This window comes from Neopsephotus bourkii, unplaced genomic scaffold (assembly GCF_033783945.1).
Source record: "Neopsephotus bourkii isolate Nb327-2 ecotype Australia unplaced genomic scaffold, CSIRO-AGI_Nbou_v1 NB_740, whole genome shotgun sequence".
NCBI lineage: Eukaryota > Metazoa > Chordata > Aves > Psittaciformes > Psittacidae > Neopsephotus > Neopsephotus bourkii.
In genome coordinates this window covers 1,776,468-1,794,256 of record NW_026901238.1, presented here as the reverse complement: position 1 = coordinate 1,794,256, position 17,789 = coordinate 1,776,468, and the positions used below count along the sequence as shown (strand labels likewise).

General features: G+C 40.5%; 1 protein-coding gene across 3 annotated transcripts in view; it reads left to right on the top strand.

Moving 5' to 3' along the window:
- The window catches only part of MDGA2 (MAM domain containing glycosylphosphatidylinositol anchor 2), a 389,024-nt gene that overhangs the window by 219,531 nt on the left and 151,704 nt on the right, over nucleotides 1-17,789 (top strand). For all 3 annotated transcript variants that reach the window (XM_061354587.1, XM_061354586.1, XM_061354588.1), the window contains exon 6: nucleotides 3,392-3,661. In XM_061354587.1, coding sequence (XP_061210571.1) covers nucleotides 3,392-3,661 — 270 coding nt within the window. The remainder of the gene's footprint in view (nucleotides 1-3,391; nucleotides 3,662-17,789) is intronic.

Genomic DNA, 17,789 nt, shown 5'->3' with positions numbered 1-17,789 from the left:
ATCCATTTTCTGAAAGTGCAAGGATCAAATAGATTTGCAAAACACTGGGATCAATGTGAGGCTGGCACATGTATATTGTTCTTATAGATAACTGGCACTTTCTGCCCATTCCCAACTATAGGCTCCTGCTGCATTTGTAAATCTTCATCGTAAAGGTAGGATTGATGTCACTCATCTTCTGCCATCTAAATCTCAACCTTTAAATTAAACTAATCTTTGGACTGTCTGCAGTCACCAGAGAGATGGGGACCACAGGGAAAGATTCTTGCAAGAAGATAGCTCAAGGCAGAGGATTTGCCTTTTGTCAGTAGCTCTTGCTGCCACTGAAACTAGAAGAGGGAGAAATCTCACATGATAGTGAGCTCCATTTCCATAGCTCAAACAGGAACTAGTCATAAGACTTGTCTAGCAGGTGTTTGCTCAGAAAATCTGGAAGAGCAAGATTCTTCAGCAACCCTGAGCAGCCCAGTCCAAGGCTTACTGCCCCTGCTGTTACATGGAGTTTTATTGCCGTGCCTTCGTTACTCCTTCCTCTGCTACAGCTTTGTATTCCCAGTCTGTGGGAAGTGGCTGCTGTGTGCAGCATCCTGCAGGGAGCAGCTGGAGGTTTCTCCAGTTTGGAATTTTGAGTGAAACAGAGGAGCTATCTGGTAAAGTAGACCTGCAGAAGGCTTACATAGTTAATTAACCCAAGTCAATTAAACAGGTATTCCAGCAGGTTCCTAAACTTCTGATTTAGCCCCATTCATTTCTGCATGTAGGCCCAGGCAGATGTAGAGAAGTGAACACAAGCACTCTAACTTGGAGCTAAAACCGTTTTTTCTGCCACCCCACTGTGTCTGAGCACATTGCTGGAGTTACTGAGTGGTTTGAGATTTTTGCCATTTGTCTCCTTCATTCCCTGGCTAATTCCCTGCTTCTCTCTTTTTCTCTTTCCTCTTTCCTTTCTGACAGGCACTCAGAGCTGTGACAAGAAATCACAGGTCTCAGACTCATGTTTGGCATGTGGGCAGATGGGTGTTGAGTTCTACCTCTCCTCACCCCTGGCTGGAAGGAGGAGAGGTTGATGTTGGTGACACTGGGAGTGGAGGTTGTGGTGTCAAATATGGGCTGGTGATGGGGCTGAGAGTGCTTCAGCGATGGAAGGACAAAGTCCAAGTAACTAGCCAGAAACCTGCAATCTCTTCATTCCTAGGCCGGAATTTGGCAATGTCCCCATGACAATAAATGAGGCAAGCTGTGCAGTGGACCCAGTTCTGTCCTCAGTTTCATCCTAAAGCTGAAAATAAGAGGTTCTGTGTTACTGGTGCATTGCGATACAGTGCAGAACATGTATAGGCTTTCAAGCAAAGAAATAACCAAAATAGTATCTTCTTGTTGCTGCGGATCCATATTCCATTCATAATAGGCATTTGACCCTTTACATTCTACACTGAGTTTCATTTGCAGGATACCTTTATATCTCTTCTGAATTTCTTAATATTCTTTTATTTAGATCTCACTTTTAATAGTTGAGTGTATTGCTGAATTTTTGTTTGTGTTTGTCTAGTGAGATACGTTGTAGTTAAGTGTAATATGTGGTGTAAGTAAAGAGAAATTGCTGTATGCAAACCGTAATTTTCATGTACTTACTGATTTGAGTGCTGTGATGAAAGGGATGTATCACAGCATTTTTATCACATCAGCTGCTGTCTTTGTCTCTTTACCTGAAGGATGGCAAAGGGCCCCTTTTCACCTGGAGGATTATGAGGCCATTACGGTAAGGTTGGGTTGACATTGTTGGAGCTTTCATCTTTTGTTCTAAGTTTTGAAGCATTATTTGTGGTTCTCTTGTTCTCTGCCTCATGACTTGATGTTTAGTGAGAGTAGAGATCAGCTGCTTGCCACATGTGTTCAGGAAAAATCATTAAACTCAGGAGGGAGGGAAGGACAGAGAAAGAAGGATCAGCTTAGTGCTATGCCCTGGTTGGTGATGACCCTACGGGTTTGGACCTCAGTTCTAGTTGCACAGTGAGTACCTGTATCCCTGCTTCTGTCCTGTCACCTTTGCCCAAGCAAAATCTCTTTAATCATGAAACACGATATACTGCCCAGTTTCATACCTCTAATCGTAAAACAGGGGTCCCTCAGCTGATGGATGCATGAAAGAATGAGAGATCAGAGGACATAAGCAAAGAGACATTGACAGTAGGCAGTGCTGACTTGTTTTCTGTCTGTATTTTTAGCCATCCACCCAGTTTCTTCACCTTTAAGTTGGTTACGTGAACCTGGGAATTACCTGCAGGGTCACAAATTGGGAGGAGCTGGATTAGGGGGCTTTGCCTGTAAATCTTTGCTCTCCTGCTCTCTTCAAGTGCTTTTCTGTCTGGAGGTTGCCTGTTCACTCTTGCTGGTGTAGGTATAAATGAAGTGCTTCCCATTTGTGTGCAGAGAAAGGTAATTCCTTTTAGGTGAACTCCAAATAAAGAAAACTCTTATTTTGTAGTTGGCTCTTGTATTTGCCTTTAGTGATTAGTGTGTATTCCTCAATATTTCATATATAAAGCAGAATACATAGGAATATATCTCTGTAGTAATGAGGATTGTGATACAATTTTTGATTGTAACATTTTATTTCTTTTCTTTTTTTATTGTCACTTTTTTCTGGTATTCTTTCCACAGAATTTCAATCCTTCACCTTTATGCTTGTGTCCCAGAGACTAGTAGGGACCCAAGCCTGCACCTTTCTTGTGTTTCTATGAGGAGATGGAGCTGTGGCCACACTTTCTGCTGGTGCTGTTAGCTGCAGGTTTCATATCCCATATAGGCAAAAAAAGCATTTGTGCTGAACTCCTCAGTTTCTTCATGTGCAAGATGATGTACCAGGGGAGGTGACTCTTCCTGAGTCAACAGACCCAACTCAAACTCTACAAAACCATCTCAGCTGGCAGACAAGTCCCAGGGAGCTCACTGGGGACGCAGGTGGATTACGAGGGCTGGTTTTCAATGGGTAGAATCTGACTTGAAGAGCACAACATGCTTTTTGTGCCAAATAATAAGATTGTTACTAATTCCTTTCTTCCAGGGCTTAAAATCCAGTGTGCTGGCCCTGGTCCCATACATTATACATTGCTTCCCAAGCATAGCTGCAGTGTTGTCCATACATAAATCTTCACCTGCAGTTTGACAGCAAGGTGAAGGGTAATGACTGAGCAGGGTACAGATCAGGGTGATAAATGTGGTGTTAGGGGGAGCATTGGGATGGGAATGCTCCCTGCTCAGATGACACATATTTGTGCAAAGAGCTGATGTGCCTTCACTGATCTCTGTTGGCTTGAATGTGCTTGTGAGGACTAGGCAATACCACAGATGCAGCCCTGCTACACCTTTCTCTTCCTCTTGTATTTTACAGCATCACCTTCTATTAAGCTTCTTGTGGATGACCCAATAGTGGTGAACCCTGGAGAAGCAATCACCTTAGTCTGTGTGACGACAGGAGGGGAGCCAGCCCCCAGCCTGACATGGGTTAGGTCTGCCGGCATCCTGCCCGAGAAGACCGTGCTGAATGGTGGGACTTTAACAATACCTGCCATCATGTCAGAAGATGCTGGCACGTACAGTTGCATCGCCAATAACAATGTTGGAAATCCTGCAAAAAAGTCCACCAATATCATCGTAAGAGGTAAGTTGAGCTGGCAAACTATGAGCCTTTATCTTGGAAGATTAATAGAATCCTAATTGGACATGATATCAGTGATCACATAGTGGTGTCCCGTTTCCGTATGTATTTCTGGTAATTTCTAATCATATATGAGATGAATTAGTGTGGGCTTCAAATAGCTGGTGGCTCTTGTGCTGGGCTCAGATCCCTTGTTTGGAACAAGGGTAGTGTCATTCCTGTTTGTATTATGGAAATGCAGCAGCTCTCACATCCAAACTGTTAGAGACATAATTGCCAAAGGACACCACATCTTTTGGGCATTGCCTGTGCTGGTCCCTTGCATAGACTCTCTTGGCGGTGAATTCATCCTGAGCTCCTGGAAATGTTGTTACTTACTTCACCTTTTTCTTCCTCCTCATCAGCTGAACATGTTATTGAAATTAAAGCTGTTGTGCATGTTGTGAATCTGCTGCCATCAGACAACAGCTCCCTGGGTAGCAGCTTTACATTGGTATCTATGCTTTAATTATACTAAATAGCAGGATAAATGTCTGTCTTAGATATAAGTAAGAGAAGAGCACTTGCAGAACAATTACTGCCAGGTGGAGAGAAACTCTCCCCAGTTGTTTATCACTTTCTGGATAACCCCAGGGACATGGCCATTTTGTTTCAAGAAAGAGTTCAATTGGCTGATAGGTGTAATCGGAGTGGACTAATCTACCTGAACCAAACAGTTTATCTGAAACTAATTTTCTATAATCCAGTCTGCAAATTGTAGTGAAACATGAACTCCCACGATATAGGAACTTCAAATAATAGCATGTGATTAATCATACTCAGGAGAAACTTCTGTATGAAGAGCCACTGGTGTGAATATTTTATGAAAGCCATAACCTCTGTTCATTTCTTTATTGCCCAACATACAGTCTTCAGCAGCATGAAGAATTAGAAGCTATTTCTATTCCAAGGGTCAGCTAGGGAGCATTGTATCAGCCTAGATCTGGAGGATTTTATCAGGAGCTGTCAACAGATTTATTTTTAATACTGTATTTCCATTTGAATTTTTTACATTTGTCTTAGGGGTTTTGTTGTCAAGAGGCAAAAGCAGTCTTGTTTCAGGAACCCAGCATCGACATTAATTTGCTGTGATTTACAATAGTGATGAGGTTGTGCAGGGGAGATGTGAGTGAAACACTTGGAATAACCAAAGGGAGAGAAAAGGTTCTGTGTGAAAAGAAATCTTGATATTTTAATTGACCCAGTGGACAGCACTGGAAAGCCCAGAGGAAAAGCTGAAGTCCCCAGCTCCCCGCAGATACAAATTTCATGACTCACAGCATAATAAAAATATGCCATCACAATTTTATTTATAAAGGACCATGCCTATGAGATACCTAGGAGCTGCAAGATGTTGAACAAACTATCGTTAAAACATTTGAGATGGCTTTTTCCTTTCTCCCTCTTTGCCACATGGCCCTGTTGATTCTGAGAAGGGTTTGCAATGAGGAACAACCCATTAAATACAGGAAGCACAGTTCCCTTCTAGCCCAAATACATTACTTCCTGCCATGATTTTTGCCTTATTATTTCTGTTAAAGGGGAAGAAGTGGCTTTTAGGGAAAAAAAACCCAAACCTTTTTATTCCAGTTTTGTCTTTACTAAAAGTGATGCTGAGTTTAGGAATAAAATATGACAGAAATTTGTATCAGTTTTGAATCTTAGAATCAACTAGGTTGGAAAAGACCTTTAAGATCATCAAGTCCATTTGATTCTACTTTGTGTATATATTTCTTAGCTTTTTTGTGTGTAGCTCACTGTTTTTCTTAATTTCATTCCTTATTTTGTTGTTGCGTATCAGAATTTTCACATACTTGAAATAGCAGCTAAGCTTTGCAGCAGAAGCACTTGGAAAATGGAGTTCATATCTTCTGTCAGGTGGATTTCCAGTCTCGGGATTAGAAAATAATCTTACCCCGAAAGAAATGTAGTTTTTCTCAAAACAATATCAGGGCTCAGAATATTTTTTTCCCTTCAAAATTCACTTAATTTCACTGTGCGTTTATCTAAATGTGCATACACTTTGCTGTCTTTGTGGCTTACTGCCCATGTCTGTGACTATCCACCAGATCTGACCGTGAACCCACTGGGAATGACACTGTATGACCACCACACCTTTAAAAATATTAAAAACCTCTAAACTCAGAATAACCCAAAATGAAACAACAAAACGTAAATAAGTAATAAAAGTAATTTATCTTTTTTGAAGGTCAGAAATTATGTGGATCAGTAAGCAACTGAGGCAGCAGATGAGGCTGTGAATTCACGAGCAGGCTCAGGCATTGTGGTGCCAAGGTGTATTTAGGTCTGTGCTCCTCCATCATTTATTTCAGAGACCCTTAAAAAGCTTGGGAAAATACAGTGAAAGTGCAGGATGACCAGCTATGACAGCTTAGACAAATATGTATCACCTGAGAGATGGTGCAAAATGTGCCCACATGGAAGTGCTATATAATGAGTGTTTGCTGCTACTTCAGGGTGTAAATAAGTAATTTCTGCAATTGCCACATGCTGCTGAAAGAGTGGTGGGATAACGGGTGCTGCTAATGGTCTCAGTGCTTTGCTTTCCATCAGTTAGCTCCCAGGAGTTCTCTAGAAGCCTCCTAATATGCATAAACATTTAATATGTTCTTTGTTTTTCCACTGCTACTTTGTTTCCCCCACTTCCAGTGGGCACTGGCACAGGAGGAGATACCTGTTTGTAATATAAAAAACAGACTGAAGCTGCCATTGCAGCAAGGAGCCCATTTGGTCATAATTGTCTTTTGGGTTACTATTTATTTATTTATTTATTTATTAGTTTTCTTTTGGCCTGTATAGCTTAAAAGGAGTTATAAATCTTTCTATAAAAACAAGGAGTGCTTACTCACCAGTTCGGATGAATGTGGATCCCTTGCAAAACAACAGGTGCTGCACACAGCTGCTGAGGGAAAAGACTCTCTCATACCCTGCCTCCTTAAGCAGTTAAATTAACACTTGCAGATAAAGCAACATCCTTTAGAGATACCCCTTTCTCAAGCAAGTTGTAAGCTGCAAACTCTGCTCTGTTTGTTTTGCTGAGCTGTTGTGTTAGGGCCTTTCCCTTTCAGACATCAGTTAATGTTAGTGAAAGTTTTGCTGAGATGATAAATTGTTTTGAGAACCACAACACCCCTCTGAAGAGGCACAAACATAATGCAGTATACTTCATTTCCTCCATTTGTTTTCAACAGCAGCTCACCAGAGGCAAATCAGCAACCGTGTACTTGTTTACCTGTCGAAATCTTAGTGAGAAGCTCTGTGAAATACAGGCGTTTTAAAGAATGTCGTTGTCAGCTTAGCTGTACCCAAAGTTATTGCAAAATATTTCATTCCATCAAAGACATTGTCATCCATCAAGGTGTCTTGAGTCAAACCAGAGAAAGAAGAAATACTCTCTCGTTTTAGCAAAGCTGGCTGCTTACCAATTCTAATTATGAAAGTTTCTTTCTAAGTATTTTCTTTAGATTAATGAGTTCTTTAAATGATTGCAAGTCTGATAGCATATGATTATTGGTGGGTGTTCTCATTAGTGGCATCTTCACATCCTGCTCTCAGTCTGATGATGAGAATAGCTTCCCATAGCATATTTCTAGACAAAACCATCAGAAAGCAGAGGACACTCTAAGGGAATCTTGACTCCTCTCATTCTAGTAATACTCGATGGCTTTATCATTCTCTTAAAAAGCTCTCTCAGGTATCAAATCCAACTTACCCCTCTAGACAAAGTTCCAAACAACCTTCATGTCTGATGTGTGCATTTTTAATTGTGCTTACTTGGTTGGAAGGTGTTTTGTTTTCCTGACTTTTCCATGATAGAGAAAAAAAAAAAAAAAAAGAAAGTTGTTCTGATGCAATGAAGATTATTTGTCATAAAGACCAGGATAAGGGAAATCTGTTGCACTTCCTTCAGAGTTCTTTCTCACCCAGGATATTTCTGTTCATTTTCTGTCATCATGAATTTGTCACTACATACCTCTGTTAGGCTCAACAGGTGAATGATAGTCAGTCTTCATAAGGATCTTTTGTTATTAAATAAGAAGGAAGCACACATGCACATGAATTTGTGTTAAAATGCAAAACCTTGCTTGCTTACAGCCCTTTGGCCAACACACATGGTGATATGGATACTTCTTCAGGTTCCATGCACACACAGCTACACAGAGAGGACTTCACATTGTTTCCAAGAGCTTGGTAGTGAGAGACCTCACCTCTGATATGGCCCCAGGCTCAGTTCTTTGCCTTGATGTTGCATGGAAAGTTGGACAACCAACTTATCCCGTGTCCCAGGAAACTTATAGCCTGAGGAGCTTTTAGACTTTGCTGTTGGAGGTTATTTTACTCCTTCAGAATTCTCTCTTCAATGCATATTTGGGGAGGGAAGCAAAAGACATTAGAGAAATGGTAATATTAGCCTTGTAATCCGTAAGACGCTACATAAAAGTATGATCATTACAACACCGTAGAGATTTTGGGTGACGATTGGAAATGTCAAAAGAGGCAGGAATCAAGATAATCGTATGTCTACAGCTTCTGGAAAATTATACATTTTCAACATGACTCAGACTGGGTACTCAGAATTATGAGAGCATGGAAGAATAAATATTCTAAAGACACTGTGAAAGGGAAAATGAAAATAAAATCTCTCTGTAACTACCAGTATGCTAATGAAAAATTAAAGGCTTTTGATGGTGAAGGATGTAAGGTGGCTTCTCCATCCAGTAAGAGAGCAAAAATGGGTGGCATCTTTAAAGAACACCTGTGCATCAGACTGGGAAACAGGTAGAGTCAGAGAAAAGTTTTGTAGGTCTAAAAATATTTACATTCTTACAGGTTTTCAGTATTGAGTGCTGAAATGGTTTGGAAGGGTGTCAGCATACACCAACTTTGTTGCTTCATCATCAACATTCTTGAAAAAGATCACTTTCTTTCACTGTAACTGCAACATTTTCTTAGCACCAGTTGATTCTGAGTATGTGACTTTTTCCTTCCATGAAGCGGAAACACGGTATTTAGAGTTAATTTTTCAAAGGGGTGGGATTCCCTGTCAGTTTAAAATAATGACCTGTGCTCAAACTTAGCAGAGAAGCTTTTTCTGAACAAAAAGCACTCTGGGGAAATGCATAAAGGCCAAAATTGATGGAAGTACCTATTGTATTATGTCTTTAAAAACGGTATGTGAACTATGTGGTAGTGACTGCTACTAAGAAGGTGAAGAGAGAGGGGGGAAGGAAGGAAGAAAAAAAGAAAAAAGGTGAGCATTGGGAAATAAGTGAAAATTTTGTTGCTTTTGTAATAGATTTGAAAAAAATATATCCTTACAGGATTACTGGTATTACTGATGTCTGTTCTCACACACCTGCTTACTCTTCTGCTTTCCTGCAACAGCTCTGTTTATCCCAGAACTTTTTATTAGGAATTTCCCTGGTTGGTTGGTTTAGCAGTTTTATGAAGTAAAGGATAAAAATAAGACTGTCTGGTTACACATCAGCACCTCTGCTGTCACCCCTCAGATCCTCAAATGCTGTTAATTGAAATGTGAGCAGGGCTCCTGTGGGCTGATACTGAGAACCAGAACAGAGGCAATGCTCACAAGTTTTATTCAAGAGGTGGAAATTGCGTTTTGGCGGCACCCATGACAGTCATCACCCCAGCAGTTGGGGTGGATGCTGGCCGAGTCATGTATCCATTTGACACTCATGATGGTTAGATGGCATCATCTGTGATGCTGTGAGCACTGTTTGGAGATGCTGGCTCCAGCATGCCAAGTCTAAAACGCTGGGTTTCCTGTACAACATGCAGAAGGACCTTTGGGGTTTTTTTCCTCCTTCTTTTCCATCTCTCTGTATTCTGGGAAGGTCTCACAGCAGACGATTATACTAGTGCTTATTTCATAGCTGGAGAAAGCCAAAAGGCTTGGCGAATATCCATACCCATAAAATAGGCATTACTACACCACAGAGATAGCCACCGTTAGCTTCCTAATGAGGGGCCGTGCAGGCACGTGGAGCTTCTTCGTATGTGGTGCTGCAGAGCTGTGGGTGCTGCAGGCTGCGGGTGCTGCTGGCAGAGATGAGCTCCTCAGGGTGTTTCAGTAGAATGGAAATTCAGCAACTCCTCTGCTGTCTTTCAGTACCCGTTAATGGTGATGCTTTCTTGGGACAGACTAGAAATCAAGTGTGAATTCATGAATGTACCAAGGTTTTGAAATTCATATTCTAGATAAGGACATCTGTCTTTATCACAGGCACCCATTTCATCTCATCTCTTGTACAATCTTCTTCTTTTTTCCAATTTTTTTTTTCCAAATGACTAACTCTACTTGCAATTTCCATAGATTTCTTTCAGAACCCTCCCAGCTCTTCCCAGGAGTCTCTTCCCATATCTAACTGCTCTGACACTGAGATCCAATCTCAGTGCCATTACAGCCAATGCCTGGGGTAAGTTTGCCATCACTTGAAAGTATTTTTCATAGACTCCTGAATCCTAGAATTGTCTAGGTTGGAAGGGACCTTAAAGATTATCTAGTTCAAACCGCCCTGCTAACCTAACCCTTCACCTAGACCAGGTTGCTCAAAGCCCCATCCAACCTGGCCTTGAACATTTCCAGGGATAGGGCTTTGCTGTGGACTGGCATTCAGGAAAGATCTGCTGATGCCATGCCGGCATCAAAGGCTGGCTTTGTTTTTGATGAACCACCACGGCAGTTGGGCACCTTCACCTGGGCAGGTGCCCTCCCTGTCCTCCCTCTTGCATTATGCCAATGTGTATTTTTTTATCATAATCATAAGCATTTACTTAACTCTTGGTTTTAACAGCACTCACCACCTTGCTTAGTTTCTCTTGTGTCTTGTTGGACGAGACAAACTACCTTCCTCTGGTGTGGGGTTTAAATGGACCTTTCAAAACTGTTTGCAAATGGGCTTTGGGATAGACCCCTGCACTAGTTGAAGAATAGCTCTGTAAATTGTAGACTGGGCATCAGCTTGGTCTCCCACCCCACACAGCCCTTCCAGCTCCCTGTGGGAGCCAGTGCCTCTGCAGGCATCTCCCTGGGGCCTCTTCCAGAAAAAGACAGCCAATTCTGATTCTTCCACCAGAAGGTATAACCTGTGAATGGGATTTCAGTGAGATAAGATTTTAGTCTAGAAAACCTGATCTTACAGCACATCCATTGGGTTGCTACAATCATAAGTTACCAGCACACTACCCTAAAAGTTTACAGCTCTGAGAATGAATGTGTAAAAAAATTGAGCTTCAGAGTTGAATAAGCCCATTTATTTTTATTGTCTGCAATAGCACTCTCAGGTATGTACACTCTCTCCCAGGCTGGGGTATATCATGGATGAGTTTATAAAATGGTTTCATATAAAAATGTAGATGGTTTATTGATTCTTTTGCTCTTTCATTAGAACTTCCCAGAATTTTTGTCTACAGAAATTTTATTTTTACGTAGGTTTGCTGTTCTGCAAATTGTCACATGTTCCCTGCTGAGCAATACACATATATAAAAGTATTATCGGAGGAGGTTTCAAGAGGTAGTATTAATTTGATCTCTCTTAATCTGGCCCTTGCCTTGTGGCTGCTTCATGTCACCATGTTCATTCTTCATTAGGGGCAGAGAAATTAAATTTATCCTTACTTTTGGTTAGCTAACAATTATTAACTACTAACGCATGATAAATTTGTTTTGCAGAGGTGCAGCATCATAGTTTGTTATTGTATTAGATCTTTTCCGATTATATATAATGAAGTCTGTGTAGTCTTAAAAGCATTATTTTGGCAAAAATTTACTTTTTCAAAGTTTTGATTTATCTTCAAGAGAAAGAGAAAAGAGAACAGTGCACAATGTTTTGTTCTGATGTTACCAAGATGCTTTGATGACCTTGAAATGTGTTTTAAGGTACTTGTGCTGCGTCAGGTATCTGTGAATGAGATTGGTAGGTCTTTGCCCAGTCTGACAAATAATTTTGGAAAGTTTGATAGGGTCCCTATTAATTTTTGAGGCACTGAACTGTGAAATAAAAACAAACTGTTGAAGGGGAATGAATCCCATGTTGGTACAAATCCAGGCTCTAATGAAATCCTGCAGTTGAATAAAGCTCTTGAGCCACACAAGAAGCAGGAGGTGGGGGTAGTCCACTATGGAAGCCTTGGAAACTGGGGGTTTGTTCTAGGTTTTGGAGGAAAGACAAGTACTTTGTGCCAAGTTTTGTTTGCGGTGTGTGGGCAAAGAGAAGAGTGAAGATTAGCAATGTATTACTTTTGGGCATCCAGGAAAACTTCGCAAGGCTTTTTTTTTTTTTTTTTTCCTTTTTTTTTCCTTTTTTTTTTTTTAACACTATTGGCACAAAAATTAAACTTTATAAAGGCATTAGCCTGGGAAAACACCCATCTGTACTGTTCAGAGGATTTATAATTTGTTTGGCAAGTGCACAGCCCACTGGGGATTGTGTCAGCTTCTCTGAATTGTTTTATTTATATCTCAGTTCCTGTCTGACTTGTGATGAGACTTGTGTAGTTCCCGTTTGCCTATGAGTTAGGCAGTCTATGGGATGGGGCAGCTCTTAGGCCACTGGTCTGGTCAGGATGGTGCTCCCTGTCTCTTGTTGGCAAGCTACAACTGTGAGATCTTGTAGCATAGGAAATATGTGGGTTTGTTGGTTGTTTTGTTCGTGGATTGTTGTTTTTTTTCTTTGTTCTGCTTGGGGTTGCAGAAAGTACTGAATGCCGGCTGCCAGTTTGTCACCTCTGCTTATTGACCATTTTTTGCTATTTCACCCTCAGGTACCCACCTAGATGTATTTGAATCATTATCTGTATATGCTTAAAATCCTTGATCAAACCCACCTTCCACCAGGCAGATGGCAATGGTCCCTTGTAGGACACTGCAAAAGATCAAATTTTGTCTCCCCAAATCATCTTTTGATGGTGTGACACCACTGGGGTGACTCCTGGTTTTCACCGTCGGGGAACCACAGGCAGAACGTTGTGCAATCTCCATGCCTGGAGGTTTTCAAGCCCTGAACAACCTTGTTTTAGCTCAGATCTGGCCCTTATTTGAGCAGGAGATTGGCCTGAAGACCTCCTGAACACCCTCCCCACTGATGTATTTCTACGAACCTATAGGTCTCTACTCTTCTGCTGATGCCTATTTCTCTTGAATATTTACTTCTAAAAGCAGTTAAAAGAGACACCATGCTGTGTTTTACCTACTTTGATCTTGGCTTCATCTATTTAAAGGATCCTGTACTGAGTAAATTGTAAACTGAAATCTTCGTTTCAAAGAAGTATACACCGCCCCTTCGTTCAGAAGAAAAGCAGTGAAAGAAATAGGAGCTAATTAACGAAAGCACATGTAAAAACAGACACCTGACACATGGTAACTCCAGAATAATAAATCCTCTTCCTTTTAAAAATTAGAAGCATTTATAAAAATAGAGACAAAACCTGAAATCTCTCCACAGTATTTGCATTTAAACTGAAAATGTGAATGCATGTGGTCTTGTAAGTGCCAAATAATTACTTGATATTAAAAAGTTTGGAGATGCTCTAGTAGAAGATGCTTACCAGCTTAATTGTTCTGATAGCTACTGAAAGTTAAGGTTTTAAAAAGCTTTTTTTAAAAACCATGTTGATGGAAGAAAAAATGAGCTGTTGGTAAAATGATGAGTGTATGCGTCTGTTTTTTAGCAAGACTTTACAAGTCTGTCTTTGGATAGAAAAGTGACTATAGGTAACATTCAGGCAGCATAATTTTGTCAAAAAAACCTTTCAGAGTCCTAAATACCCTACTTAAGAAATTTGTATTTTGAGAGCGGTCAACATCAGTGCCTTCTCACTAAAAGCTCTGTGACTATTTATGTAGTTATGCTAGTTTTTAATGTTCGCCTTATGACCCAATCAAGGGGCACCCTGCCTGGTCTCTAAGCAGGCGTATATTCTGCTGGAGAGAGTTCTCTTATCTGAAAACATAAAATAGCATTATTTGCTGCTATTGCAGGTGAAGCTAGGTCTATGCAGAGCCTTTTGGGTAATTTCATTTGATGTTAGACTGACTTTTGAATTCTGAGCAAAGTGTTCAGACTGCCTTTCAAACTAAGAAAGTTTCCATATCTCAGCAGTGCACCAAGCAGTTACAGGGTTATGGAGATGAGCCGTAAGGTAAGAGAGGTTTCCCTCCTAGAGGAGAAATAAAACAGCATGATGACCTTGGCACACCTGGTGGTTACCTGTCAGCCAAGAATGAATGTGAGTAACAGAGTACAAAATAAATGCAGCAGCAGTGTGGGCAAACCGGTGAGACTTTGAGTATTTTATTAAAAATAATGTGGGCTCGTGCTATGCAGAAGATGTGGAGGGATTGGAGGGATCTATCCCATCTATTTTCTTTTCATCCATTTTGGTATTTCTGTAAGAGAAGAATGTGAAGCCCATGACAAGACACAAGGTGGTCACTCTAGGAGTTTCTAGGTCCTACAAACTGGCTGGAGAGCAAAGCACAAGTTTGTGTATTTCCAGTTTTGGTTTTTGGGGGGTTTATTGCTTTTTCAGGTTCCAAGAATGACTGGGGAGGGTGGCTGCTTTTACTGAAAAACATGGAATTGTGCCTTGATTTGGTCTCTATGATGGATCTTCCAGACCGTGCCAGGCCACATCTACCATGGCTTATTATTTGAGACCCAGTTTAAACACCCCAGGGAGAGGATGAGTCCTTCTGATCTGTGGTGCAGCATGGTTTTCAAGATTATTCAGAGATGAAAAGCAAAAACTGGATGGAAGGATGAATCTGTTGCTTAATAATCAATCTCTGATTTAAAAAAACCCACAAACTACAAAACAATGTGATTATAGTAGCTGAGTGTTAGAATAGCACAAAAAAAATCAAAGGTGAGTAGCAGAAATAGGAAGCAGAAGGACTTGCAGAAGCCTTGGCATATCCAGAGAGAATAGCTCAAACACCCAAGGCTGCTGTTTATGCAGCTCAATTTGTGTCCAGTGTTCTGCCTAATTAGAAGTGCTCAGTGCACAGCGATGAGGAGGAACTGCAGATGGAACTGTGAACTGCAGCTTTTCTCTATCCATTATTTTAATTAGTCACCAGGAGATGTATGAGCCTTTAACCACATATTTTACCCTTTCTTACATGCGTCTTCTTTAAGTAACACTGAATTTTGACATATTTTTTTCCCCTGTTTATATTGTTCTCCCAAATCCTTTAGTCTTATTTCCCTTACTGTTTGGAAAATTGACCTTTTAATGCACCAGCTGGAGGCAAAGGTTTTATTCAACAAACTTGCCATTTCAACATCTGCATCCCATTAGTAAAGCTTATTATTATTTATTGTCCAAGAGTCACACCGTGCTCCATACTCAAAACCACCAACACATCATGAGGTCCAGATTCACTAGAGCAAAGTTTTCTATCCCTGACCTAGCTACGGGTTGCTTCACTGAAGTGTGGCATGAGGCACATGTCCAGGTTTGACCTTAGGTTCACTTGGACTTGAGTTTAAGCTGAGACATTCCTTTGCATTAGGGAAACAGGGTGGTGTTAAAAAGCATTCTGTTTGTAAATGTAGTTTCCTATTTGTTATTGAAATTTTCCATACTTGGTTGTGTGTTCATAACAGTGCTGAATATGATGGATGATAGTCATCCATCAGAAAGGAACAGGAGTCATTATCTATAGAACACTTCAGAGCAGGCTTGCCTGTGTACAGCATTGGTGTGCGGACTACAGATGCCGCAGTAGTCCTTTTGTAGAGCACAGATGTTACTGACATGGAGAGCTGATATATGCAAACTTTATTATGTGGAGTGTGGTTTTGCTCTTCTGTTTTAGAATTAGGCTAGAAGACTGTAATACTGAATGATCTCTTTCTTATTTTCCTTTCAAATGCTTTGTTGGGTGACAAAAGCAAATTTGAGTTTTCAGTGTTCCATATACACAAAATAGTGTCAAAACTTACTTTAATGTAACAGAATTAAGCTTAAAAGACTGCGCTGTGATATTCACCAATGACAAAGATATTTTGGACAGTTGTTAAATTATCTCTAGCCAGCTTAGCTCCTTGATAATACAGTTAAAGGCAATATCCTGTAGAACACTGAAGACAATGTACCTTTGTTGCCAATGGCCAAAATAAAGACTTTGGAGCTTATGATAGGAACTTTTTTTTTTTTTTTTTGCTTTAATGGATGTGATAGTGGTATACATGTTAATGAAGGAAGAAATATCAAAGAAGTTTTCCCTGAGTCTTCAGTGAGAATGACTTTTTATTTAGTACAGAGATCTATTTATGCTGGGCTTTGCACAGGCAGGTCTTTACGTCTGCATGGCAGATTCAGGTGACATTCATACCTTGTTCAGTAGGAACTGCTTAAAACAAAATCACTCACTAGTCTTAGCAAAATATGAAGGGGAACAATCAAAATTAGGCAAAGCCTCTTCTGGTGAGTGCACAGAGGCTGGACCTCATGTGGTATCAAACTGCCCAGTCAAGGTTAAAATCAGTACAGATCTGCTACTTAGTGTTGCTGCGGCTACACACAGATACAAACATCAGCAAACACAAAGCCAAGCATTCCCCAGTGCTCTATGTCAGCTTAAGAATCAGCCAATAGCCAATAGTTATTATGACCAAACATGCAAATAGTACTGCAGCTACTGTATTCAGTTATGATGTTTAATGCCATTCATATGTCATGAAATGTCCATTGACAAAATATGAACATTCTAATGCTTTAAAAAGGCGCATTTGGAGTTGAATCAGGGTGGGGATGGGAAGATACAGCTTAACCTGATGAATACAAATAGATGTTAATTGAGATAATTAAATGCATTTTATTGCTTTGAAATGTAATTAATGGGGGAGGACAAAGACAGTTTTGCGAGGAATTTGAGGACAATAATTGTTTCATCTTTGTTTATTCAATCAAATCACAGTTCTTTGGGGCCTCTTTGGAGAAAGAGTGGCACTTTCCTGAGTCTCAGAGTACAGTTACAAACTTATTTGCATGTTTGCTGCCATTTTGTTGCCCCTGTGTGTTGATTATGTTCTGAAATCTCTGTTGGGAAGCAGCTGTGGTTAGCATCTGCAGCACCATCTCACACATTTTGTTGGTTAACCTTGTGTCTCTTTTAGTCACTATATCTAACCCCATGGAAAAGTTCAAATGATGTATCAAATGTAACTGATAATACAGTGAAAAGTGAGAGTCAGAATCCATTGCAGATTTCAATATAGTTGGTAGTATGTAGGGGTATGGCTGGAAATTACGGTCCAAGTACTTAAAGATGGGGATAATTCAAACACTGTTTCATGGAGATTGAGCGTGAATGCAAACCTGTGCAGAATACATACAGAAATCACTTTTCCATTACCATGTTCAATTCAGGTGTTCCCAAGAGGTCACACACAATGTAAATCAGTCACGTCTAAGTCTTTTTGGAGACCACATCTAGCTTATGTGTTTCTAAGACTACACCTAGCCTGCAAGAAATGGCTTTGTCTTCCCAAGCCTGATGAAGGCAGTCACTCTGGAGAGGTCTGCTGACCCCATGTCATTTTGTCAAGGGCAACCCTTCTGGTTCTGCACCTGAGACTAGCTCAGCTGGGCCCTTCATTGCCGTAATAACCATTTGTTCAAAGATCTGAGCAGGGTCACCCCAGCATGTCCTGTCTCTCGATCATCCACTGTCCTGACCTGCTACAGTGTAATCTGACTGCGAAAGAATTGTGCAAAGCATACACCTGAGCTAAGTATTTTTCCATACATCCAAATAAAGGAGTTCAGAGGAGAACTGAGACTACCTGGAAAACGTTCAGGAAGTTTCCAGAACTTCTGAAGTGAAGGAAAAACTCACTTTGCTCTATTCCTTTTCTTCCTCCATTCCCCCAAACCAGACCTCTTAGTGACTCTGAAGCGATGTGAAATTACACCCTTTATCTTAGCTTGCAGACATTATTGTAGCACTAACTGTAACAAAGGACAGATGAAAGTTGGTGTGACTTTTCCATTAGACCTTTTTGTTTCTTTACAGGAATGAGAAACTGCTGAAATATCTGTG